General features: G+C 38.9%; 1 protein-coding gene across 1 annotated transcript; it reads right to left on the reverse strand.

Moving 5' to 3' along the window:
• Positions 1 to 235: 235 nt before the first annotated feature.
• LOC121523981 (major histocompatibility complex class I-related gene protein-like) lies at positions 236 to 9,556 on the reverse strand. Its single transcript, XM_041809116.1, has 6 exons — positions 9,460 to 9,556; positions 7,252 to 7,518; positions 6,634 to 6,909; positions 6,233 to 6,535; positions 2,239 to 2,346; positions 236 to 997 (listed from the first exon to the last, which is right to left on the reverse strand). The coding sequence occupies exons 1-6, from the start codon at positions 9,506 to 9,508 to the stop codon at positions 957 to 959; spliced, it is 1,044 nt and encodes a 347-aa protein (XP_041665050.1). The 5' UTR covers positions 9,509 to 9,556; the 3' UTR covers positions 236 to 956.
• Positions 9,557 to 11,368: the final 1,812 nt, after the last annotated feature.

An 11,368-nucleotide genomic window follows, 5' to 3' on the forward strand; every position in this document is an offset into this window, starting at 1 on the left:
AAAGTGGATAGAAAACCTGGTGAAATGGGTTATAAAGGAGCCCGAATACATGATTCAAACCTCAGAACCCAATAATAGCACGCCACACATTTCAGCTCCAAAATGGATGAACTGTCAGGATGGAACACCAATGCTGCTGATCCAACACACATGCACTGATACCATCAATAAATCACAACTGAAGAGGGCCCATTTTTATTAATGTATCATTTATTTCAAGGTCTGACCAGGTGAGTATTGTTTTTATTTTGGTGATGGTTCTGATGTGAAAAAGCATGGCTTGACAATTTACTGATTTGGTAACAGGCAGAAAACAGAAATCAAATGACAAACAAAAATTTTAACAAATACATCAAGAACATCTTTATAATCAATATTTAAGCCTACATGGACATTTTAAAATAAAAACAAGCTTATAAGTACCAGCTCAATTACAATAGACCCCTTTTCCCAGGCTGCCTTTAAAACTGTAAAAAGAAACTTTGTGCAAAATGTATTTATTTATTTGTTTCATTATTAACATTTTATTCCATACCACAGTGTATGATCTGCTGGTTTCTGGCACGGGTACAGAACAGGACTTTTATCTGAAGCTGTTGGTGCCCTCTGGTGGAAAGTTACTGAAACACACCTGTAGTCTATTTACTGAACTCATTCTTTTGGGTGAATAGAATAAACATTATCTGACCCTTGTTTTACCAAGATGATCGAATTGAACACCATGAACTGATTTCTGTACAAATATATACACGCATATACAACTACCTCAAAAAGTTAGAAGCACTAGCTGCCTTTGGAGTGTTATCTCAGCTTATTCCACTCCTTGAGTTAGACTTTTCCTCTGTCTTAGTGCCTTGATGAAAGTTTTATTTTCATGAATATGATATGTCTGGTTCTGAGATTTTATTTCTAATAGACCGTTCAAGTCTTGAACATTGTTCTGACTCCTCGTTGGTTCACTTCAGTGCAGTTTTCTCCTCTGATGTACACTGTTCCCCTGTGAAGACAAGCAGCACATAATCAATCAGTCACTCAGTCAATCAATCAATCAATCTGTATGTGTATAGTGCCAATTCATAACCAAAGTTAACTCAGGACACTTTACAAAGAGGACAGGTCTAGACTGTGCTCTCCGTTGTGGTTTATTATAATAGACCAGCGTTAATCACAAATATTAAGCACTTTGTAACTGTGTTTTGAAAACTGCTCTATAAATAAAGATTATTATTATTATCATAATAAAAAAGACTGCACACTAATAAATTAGTTAAAGATCTGCATTAATTCATTATTGATAATTATAGCAATGTAGTAGTATTGCTCTTAGTTTCAATAAAACTATTTTAGTAATGAGCATGATATTATAAGATCAAAAATCCCTGTAATACTAGCATTATCAAAAAAATGGTGGCAAAGAGAAGGATGTATTACATACATAAAGGTGATCATAGAAATGCAGTTTTAGCTGTTTTCACATCCTGACATAATTATAGTAGTTACAATAATAATAATAATAATAATAATAATTTTAAGAAGAAGAAGAAGACAGGCTTAACTTTGTGGATATATCACTGTTATGTTCAATTTTTGGTCAAAAGGGATGAGAACAACATCACCATGTAAGGTGAGTTTAAAAGCTTTGTTTGTTTGTTTCTTTCTTTTTTTTAATTGAAACAGCTGTGTGTGATAGACTGTGCCTCTAGTTTATTGCCATAGCTAGTATGAAGAGGAGCTGTAAAGGCTTTCATGAATGCTATTCCTATATACAGTCAGTTACAATCTGAATGGACAACAATAACAACAACAATAACAATGATATGTGCAAGAAGCAAAACAGTTTCATTTCTAGCTGTGCTAAAGTAACACATTACTTTTCTCAGTATGTAATGTGACACTTTAATAAGTTACTTTTTGGTGTTAATCATGATACATAAGTTATTGTTTACAGTACCCTACATTGTATTTTACCTACACTGATATCAACATGGTGCATGGCATCTAGGCTGCATGTCAAACAGACTGTTATTTACTGTTGGCAGGCTGGAAATATGAAAATTAGAAAATGAAAAAGTTTAACATTTCAATTCAAGTTTAATACAGGATAAACACATTAGGCTGCACTGGGACATGAGAAAAATTAATTATTAATTTAAAGAAATACCACAGATAGTTTTCAAGATTTAAGGGTTTTACAAGTTTGTATTTTGAAATCTTGCTGCTAAAATAAATGCTCCTCACCACTGTTGTTCTTTCTCCACTTCCAGAGTCCAGCGACGCACAAAAACAGGAGCAGCAGGCCTGAAGCAACTCCAGCAACAAGAGCAACAGGAAAGCCAGAGGTAGAGCCTGAAACCAAAACAGAACATCCACACTTGGAGCTTATACTAGAGATGTAGTGATTGAGGAAATAAGGGCTGATACTGATAATGATGCTTAAAATGATGATGCAGCTGATACCAATGTTTTTCTTTCATTAATTTCGGTGCAAGACTCCTGCTATACCACCATATCCTCTCACATTTAACCATGGAAACAGATCAGAGTTTTAACTGGTCACATCTTCAGTCCTGTAGAAAATCTTGTATGTAATGATTAGCAGCTAGGTATACCAGATACCAGCCTAAAACAGTGCTGACTGCTATCTGCTCTCACCACATTATGTGTGCTAACAGTCACTTTAAGGATACAGTTGAAATCAACAAATGTCATTAGCTTACAGAAGCTTTCTCCTTCACTAGGCTTAATGGGAGCATATCTCTGATCACTGGTTTCACTATTAGTAAGCTTATCTTAAAAAAACATGCTTTCTTTGTGCATGTAATGAAACCTCACTCAAAAATGATTAGCTACAGTGGGAACTTATATCCATCCCTAATTCACAAGCAACCAGTTGCACCATGCTGTGTGGTTCTGGAGGTCAAGGCAATAAATGTTAAGAGCAAAGGCCAAACATTTCCTTATCAGTATAAAACATGTATGTAGTCCAGGAACGTCACTAGGATTGAAAGATGGGAGGGTCCTACACCAATGGTTGTAGGTAATGCACACAGTGCAAACCATTTTTTATTCACACCTTTAAAGGCTTCATTAATTATTATGAGTCACAGAGCATTTATCAGGACCTATTATTTTCTTTCCCTGCTTTTTATTTTGGAAGAACCTCTGCCTGTCCTTTCCTGAGCCTTCAGGTGGTTTTCCTTTTTTAAATAACAGTCAAAGTAAATTTATGAGTTGGTGTTTTAAAAGTGTACATCCTTGGGTAAGTTCATGAAAAAGATGTTGGGAAACATATCCATTAACCCATTTAGTAAAATATTAATGTGATGTTTAACATCTAACAAGGCCAGTTGAAAAACTAGTATATGGCTGACAGCATGAATGATGAATGTTGAAATGCCTGACTGAATTGTGTGTTCTGGCAGTGATTTTTTGTTCAGGTGTGTGTAATTGTGCTGCTCCTTATGTCTGTGGGTTGACAACTGAAGGATCCTGTAAGTTTAAAACATAAAGCCATAAACACACACCAGATCGACTCTTACCCATTGCATAAATATATTTGACATACATCTGGGAAAGCTAATACAAAATAACACTGATTTGTCAAAATATTTCCCAAATAAATCAAACTCTAAATGGAGCATGGAGACAATATATTAAGCACAATACTGAAAGAATTACTCAATTTTGAAGCATGACCAGAAAACCATACCGCAACAGACTGGGAGTTAAGCCAAAACATCTTGTCTGTCTTGGAAAGCTTTCAATGTTGGAGTCTGTGCCTGTTATAATAAGAACATGTTGTTAATTTCAGACAAAAACGCTGCTGCAGTAAAGTCTGAGCTAATCGCTCCACTAACAGGCCTTGTATACAACCACTCACAACAAATACCCCTTTCCCCCTTAACTATCACAGGTGGGCAGAACAGTAAAAACATCTTTCAACATGAAAAGCTTATAGGGTTCTTTTTATTTTTTGTTCCAGACAGAGATGTGGTAACCTGACATGCCAGATGGATTTGTTTCACACATACAGAAACCTTCAATACTAAGTGTTTGGGAAAGGGCAGAGGATTTGAAAGAAACTCTGAGTGTGATTGGATGAACGTTCTGTCTGTCACATATTTACGGGCCAATCAGAGCAACAAAACACGTGACATAGCAGCTATCGAGGTGCGCGTGCGCAGCTACTGAGGAATAACACGAACCATGGTGACAATAGACATGTCAGTACTCGACTTTTGTCATTTTTGAAAAGAACACAGCTCACTGCTGTTCTTTGTTCTTCTTTTAACTAAGAAATGTCATCAAGTTCTGATAAAACTGGCGCTTTAGCAGCATCCACGCTAAGGTCCTCTGCCATGATTGCACCGGCCTCTTGTTGTTGCTTGCTTACGTCTAGACTCCACCGCGCCTGAGAGTACTGCCCCTTGTTGCTGATTGGTCCTGTTACTTTCTAACTGGGCCCAAACAGTTCAGACAGGAGCTTTGCGAGATGGATTCGCCAGTGAAAAATAAGGAAACGGGCAAATCCATCTGCTTTGCAAGGTTAGAGATGTGGTCCAGCTCTAGTAAAAAGAACACAATGCTAAAGCTATATCTAAGCTATTTCCAGCAGTGGAGGCAGCCATTAGAGGGCTTTCAGTACAACTAAACCCCACCCATAGCCTAACTGTGTATGTATGGCTGTAGTTAACGCAGTGGAGGCAGACATTACCGACAGCTTCACAGTACAAGCAAACCCAACTCTGTACGGTATGACTCTGAAAGTAGCATCACTCAGTTTGTCAGACACAGACAGAGCTGTCTCTAGGGTTGACCTCAGCAGTCAGCCAAAAATGAATTTTTAAAATTCCTCTCATACTTCTTTTAGGTTGTTCATGCTTTCCAAATAAAACTAGTTTATTTCTCCCTGCCACTGATATTTTTCTCCGTCTGAAGATGGTCTATACCAGTGGTACTCAGCTTTATTCTTCCCAAGAGCCACAATCCTAAACCAGGGATGTGAGGTATCAAAAGATGAATCGATCCATGGTTGAAATGTAATGAAACTTGAATCGGTGGATTATCAGCTGTTAAACAGGACACAGGAGGCTTCATAAAAAATGTCTGAATAGTAACAGAAGAAAAGATATGTCACTGATAATGAGCATATATTTTTCCACCTGGCCTAAAGACTTGTTAAAATATTAGTTTGAGCTATGAGATGCTTTTAAGAGCTGAAAAATGATGGTTGGCTATTTTGGCATTCATAGCTCTCCTTTTGACATTTACTGTAGTTCTGTGGCTCTGTTAACTTAAAAGAGGTGCTTTCTATTTTTCCTCTAATTATTTATGCTTTTAGCTACAGGGGGAGGGGCCTCATACTGGTCTTGGGCCCGAGCCTCCAAATGACTAACACTGGCCCTGTCTAGCATGGTTCCACCCTGCCTCATTCAGTTGCTTTGGTTTTATACAAGATCAAATACACACACTTCCATCCATCCATTTTCTATACCGCTTATCCTGTTTGGGGTTGCGGGGGCCTGGAGCCTATCCCAGCTGTCATTGAATGAGAGGCCGGGTACACCCTGGACTGGTCACCAGTCAATCGCAGGGCTGATATATAGAGACAGACAACCATGCAGGCACGCTCACACTCACACCTACCGCCAATTAAGAGTCACCAATCAACCAAATGAGCATGTTTTTGTTGGTGGGAGGAAGCCGGAGTACCCGGAGAGAACCCACGGGGAGAACATGCAAACCCCACACTGACCGGGATGTGAACCCAGGACCTTCTTGCTGTAAAGTAACAGCGCTAACCCCTGCGCCGTCATGCAGCCCACACCCAAGAACCTGCCTAAGATTATTTTCTTGGGCTTTTACACAAGAAGAGAGTAGGGGAAGACATGCACCAATCAGCGGGAAGACCAGGAATCAACCATGCAACCAATGCATCAAGGACCACAGCCTCACATGGGTGCCAGCTCTACCTACCAGGTCAAACTGGCGCCCAAAGGCAAGAAATGTTTTTTGACCAGTCTGTAAATACATGTAGCCTGTTCTGGCTTTAAAAATAGGCATTTGACATGGGATCCAGAGGGGTTTCCTAGGATACTGAACCACCGTTGACACTTTTGGAACCATATACTGTTGCTTGGTGACATCAGAAACTCTCTGTCCAGTGATTGGCTAAGCTCTCTCTGTTAGTAATGCCACATCTGACCAGATTTATCCCTGATACCAGACTTACCATGGTTGCTTCTGATCATTGATTTGTCCAGTCTGGTGATGATGTCCTCCTCCACTCCATAGAGCTGAAACACACACTCGTACCTCTCCCTGTCTTCAAGTTTCACTGATGAAATGTTCAGGTCAGCACTCATCTGGAAGGTTTCATCATTGTTTGGGAGGATCTCTCCATGGTCCACACCCTCATAAAGCTCCTCTCCATCTTTCCTCCAGAACATCACAGCTCTGTCAGGGTAGAAACCTGTGGCGAAGCAGCTGACTGAAGAGGAGGGAGACTTCTGGAGGAGAGACACTGAGGGAAGCACTGAAGGAGGGAAACATGCACGTGTTTGCATAACATAATTTCCTTTTGAATCATCTTGAAAAATAAAATACATCTCTACATCTGGCTGTGTAATTCACCTTTTTGCAGAGAGTTGCTTCCATACTGTAAATACTTCTTCAGCCATTTGGGGCAATTGTGCATGAAGACGTCTTTATTGATTTGTAATCTAGCCTTGTCAGTATCCCATCTGAGTTTGGTCATAAATGACTTAGGATTCGGAGCAACCCACGTCAGTGTCTCCATGTCTAATGCCAAGAAGTCTTCCCCATCATAGCCATACTGGTTATAACCAACAGTCTCTCCAGTCTCTTCATCCCACTCACAGCCACTCATCTTCTGTAGAATGTGCACACCTGAGAGAGACAGAGGGAAAGGAAAAGTGAAATTCCAACACTAACGAAAAATCGCACACTTTGGGCCTAACACATTACAAAAATGTGAAAAATCAAAGAAAGAGGCATGTTTTCAAAATTTCTTATACACTTTTCAATGCAACCCTTTGAAAAGGGCTCCACGACCCACTTTTAGGTCCTGACCCATTAGTTTCAGAACCACTGGTCTACAGTGCTGTTTTAAAACTCCGATACTTTAGTTTAGTTTCACAGCCTGTTGATAATAATGCTACAACAGAGATATGTGAAAACACTTTGTGATAAACACTTGGCATTGATCATGAACATAAAAACATACAGTACCTCCACTTTGGTTAAAGCGACGCATCGCAATGTCAATTTGAGCTTTGAAAAAGTAGTGATGTCCCAGACACTCTGCAGAATACCACTCCAGGTCTTGAGGATTGTCTTTGAAGAATTCTTTTATCCATTCACGTGTGGGAACTGCTGCATCGGTTGTGCTGTTACAGTATCCAAACTGAACTCCATCAACCATCCCTACACCCACAAACTCTGGAAACTCTTGGACTCCATAAGATGCAGTGAAGACATATGTCATGGAATGTTTCACTGTAAGAGAAAAGATGGTTTTAGTTTTAAGTTCATAGTTGGTAGAAGAGCAAAAACATCTTTTCCATCATGAAAAGCTGTGAGAGTTGTCCTTACTCTTTATTTCGTACAGAAACATGGTCCAGCTCTGGTAAAACTGCTGCTATAGTACAGGTACACACAGTCATGGACCAAAGTATTGGCACCCCTGGAATTTTTCCAGAAAATACACCATTTCTCCCAGAAATTGTTGCAATTACAAATGTTTTTGGTATACATGTGTTTATTGCCTTTATATGCATTGGAACAACACAAAAAAAAGCAGAAGAAAAAGACAAAATTGACATAATTTTACACAAAACTCAAAAAATGGGACGGTCAAAATTATTGGCACCCTTATCTTAATATTTGGTTTCACACCCTCGAAAAAAAAAAAAAAAATAAATAAAATAAATTACTGAAACCAGTCGTTTGCTATAACCATCAACAAGCTTACACCTCTCAACTGGAATTTTGGACCACTCCTCTTTTGCAAACTGCTCCAAGTCTCTCACATTTGAAGGGTGCTTCTTGCAACAGCAGTTTTGAGATCGCTCCATAGGTGTTCAATGGGGTTTAGATCTGGACTCAGTGCTGGCCACTTCAGAACTCTCCAGTGCTTTGTCTCCAACCATTTCTTGGTGCTTTTTGAGGTGTGTTTGGGGTCAATGTCCTGTTGGAACACCCATGACCTCTGATGCAGAACCAGCTTTCTGACACTTGGCCCAAAATCTTTTGATAGTCTCCAGATTTCATAATTCCTTTCACACAGTCAAAGCACCCAGTGCCAGAGGCAGCAAAACAACCCCAAAGCATCCTTGAACCTCCACCATGTTTGACTGTAGGTACTGTGTTCTTTTCTTTGTAGGCCTCATTCCATTTTCTGTAAACAGTAGAATGACGTGCTTTTCCAGAAAGCTCTACCTTAGTCTCATCTGTCCACAAAATGGCTTTTCTATGTCTCTTTGTCAGCAGTGGGGTTCTCCTTGGTCTCCTGCCATAGCGCTTCATCTGGTTCAGATTACGACGTATGGTCCAAGCTGACACTTTTGCACCCTGAGTCTGCAGGACAGCCTGAATTTGTGTGGAAGTTGACTGAGGATGTTTATCCACCATTCAAGCTATCCTGTGTTGCATTCTTTTGTCAATTTTTCTCTTCCGTCCACATCCAGGGAGATTAGCCTCAGTTCCATGGATTATAAACTTCTTGATTATATTACGCACAGTGGACAAAGGACTTTCCAATATCTCTGGAGATGGTCTTGAAACCTTGAGACTGTTCATATTTTTCCACAATTTTGCTTCCCAAGTCCTCAGACAATTCTGGGCTCTTCTTTCTCTTCACCATGCTTGGTGTGACACACACAGGCACACAACACAAAGGTTGAGTCAACTTTTATACACTCTAACTGGCTTCAGGTGTGATTTTTATATTGCCAGCACCTTTTACTGCCACAGGTGAGTTTAAATGAGCATCACATGCTTGAAATGAAATGATTTACCCACAGATTTAAAAGGGTGCCAATAAATTTGTCCGTCCCATTTTTTGAGTTTTGTGTAAAATTATGTCAATTTTCTCTTTTTTCTTCTGCTTTTTTGTGTTGTTCCAATGCACATAAAGGAAATAAACACATATATACCAAAAACATTTGTAATTGCAACAACTTCTGGGGGAAATTATGTATTTTCTGGAAAAATTCCAGGGGTGCCAATACTTTCGTCCATGACTGTATGAAGTTGCAAACTGTGCTTTCTTAGTCCCCTGACACTGACATTTTCAGACTAATGGACTGAAGTTATGTGAGCCTTGTAAAAGTGAAAGTGAAGTAACTTCGATTTCAGGGCTTAACAACATGAAATAATGGTCTACAGGTTTTTGCAGATAAAGATTAACAGCAAATAAGCATTTCAATGCGGTCTTACCTGTTGATGCAACATGAAATAAGATAGGCAACACAAATAAAGTCCTCATTGTTTGTGTTACTAGGTCCTGGGCTCAGTCACCATCTGGTTAATGTCCCTCGCTCTAAAAGGTGTGTCTACAGCCCAGGTACTCACTATCAACTGGGAATGAGTAACAAATGTTGGTTCAAAGGTTGTAAACTGTTAACCCAAAAGTTGTTTGTGATCAAATAATTTAAGTAAATGTTATTTTAAAAACTATTTTTTTTTTGCATTAATTAAGTCATTTTGATGTATTCTACTATTATAATGTGACTGTAGAGTGTACTTGTTGTTTTAAGTTGAATAAACGTAACATTTCCCCTGGAATTTTTCCAGAAAATACACCATTTCTCCCAGAAATTGTACCAATTACAGATGTTTTTGGTATGCACGTGTTTGTCTCCTTTATGTGCATTGGAACAACACAAAAAAAAAGCAGAAGAAAAAAGACAAAGTTGACATAATTTTACACAAAACTCAAAAAATGGGACGGACAAAATTATTGGCACCCTTTTAAATCTGTGGGTAAATCATTTCATTTCCAGCATTTGATGCTCATTTAAACTCACCTGTGGCAGTAACAGGTGCTGGCAATCTAGAAATCACACCTGAAGCAGTTAGAATGTCTAAAAGTTGACTCAACCTTTGTGTTGTTAAAACTGCTGTTGCAAGAAGGCACCCTTCAAATCTGAGAGACCTGGAGTTTGCAAAAGAGGAGTGGTCCAAAATTCCAGTTGAGAGGTGTGAGAAGCTTGTTGATGGTTATAGGAAGTGATTGGTTTCAGTTATTTTTTACCAAGGGTGTGCAACCAAATATTAAGTTGAGGGTGCCAATAATTTTGTCTGGCCCATTTTTGATTTTTGTGTAAAATTATGTCAATGTTGTCTTTTTTCCTCTGATTTTTTGTGTTGTTCCAATGCACCTAAAAGCAATAAACACATGTATACCAAAAACATTTATAATTGCAACAATTTCTGGGAGAAATAGTGTATTTTCTGGAAAAATTCCAGGGGTGCCAATACTTTGGTCCATGACTGTAACATCAAATGCTTCAAGGTGTTAAATTCTGATTAGCTGGTTAAATTCAAACTTATCTTGGCTTGTTTGAAACAAAATTGCACAATTTCCTTGTTCAAGCATCTAAGACAGAAGCTTAGAAGACAGGTTTCTCCCTCACTCGGTTCTAAGCATCTTGCTCTATAAAAATAAATAAATAATAAATAGAATGCACCATGAGTGAAGTTGCTGTCTCAGTTACATAGGAAGTGATGTTACTGTTACTTATGTATATGGGTGTTAGATGGCACACTGATATTAATATCAACTACTGGTTCAGTGGGTCACTGACAGACATTTACAGTGTACACATTTTCAAAATATTAAGTTGGCTTAATTTTATTTTCCAAATTACTACCTCCGCCAAGGAGGTTACGAGATCGGTGGGGTTTGTTTGTTAGCAACATAACTCAAATAGTTATGGATGGATTTTGATGAAATTTTCAGGAAATGTCAGAAATGGCATAAGGAAGAACTGATTAGATTTTAGGAGTGATCTGGATGACTGTATTCAGGAATTTTTGATAGGATTCTGTACTATTGGGAGATAGGGCTAATGGTGGAGGTCTGCGCTGTTACCACTTTACACCAGGAGATGGCGGACATGAGTAACTTCAATCCCAGCAGCAGTTTTATGATGCGTTTCCATTCAAAGTTTTGGAGTTTATAGAGTTTGAAAGACACACGTCCAGTCGAGGAGACAAGTTGGAGCGTAACAGAGAGAAAGACAGCGAACTGTAGCGAGAATACTTACAATGCTGGGAGGAATAGAGGAATATTCACCCTCTGCCATGACTTCCAGTTGTCCAGTGAGATCATGGGTAAGACTGT

Source organism: Cheilinus undulatus, linkage group 16 (assembly GCF_018320785.1).
Source record: "Cheilinus undulatus linkage group 16, ASM1832078v1, whole genome shotgun sequence".
NCBI lineage: Eukaryota > Metazoa > Chordata > Actinopteri > Labriformes > Labridae > Cheilinus > Cheilinus undulatus.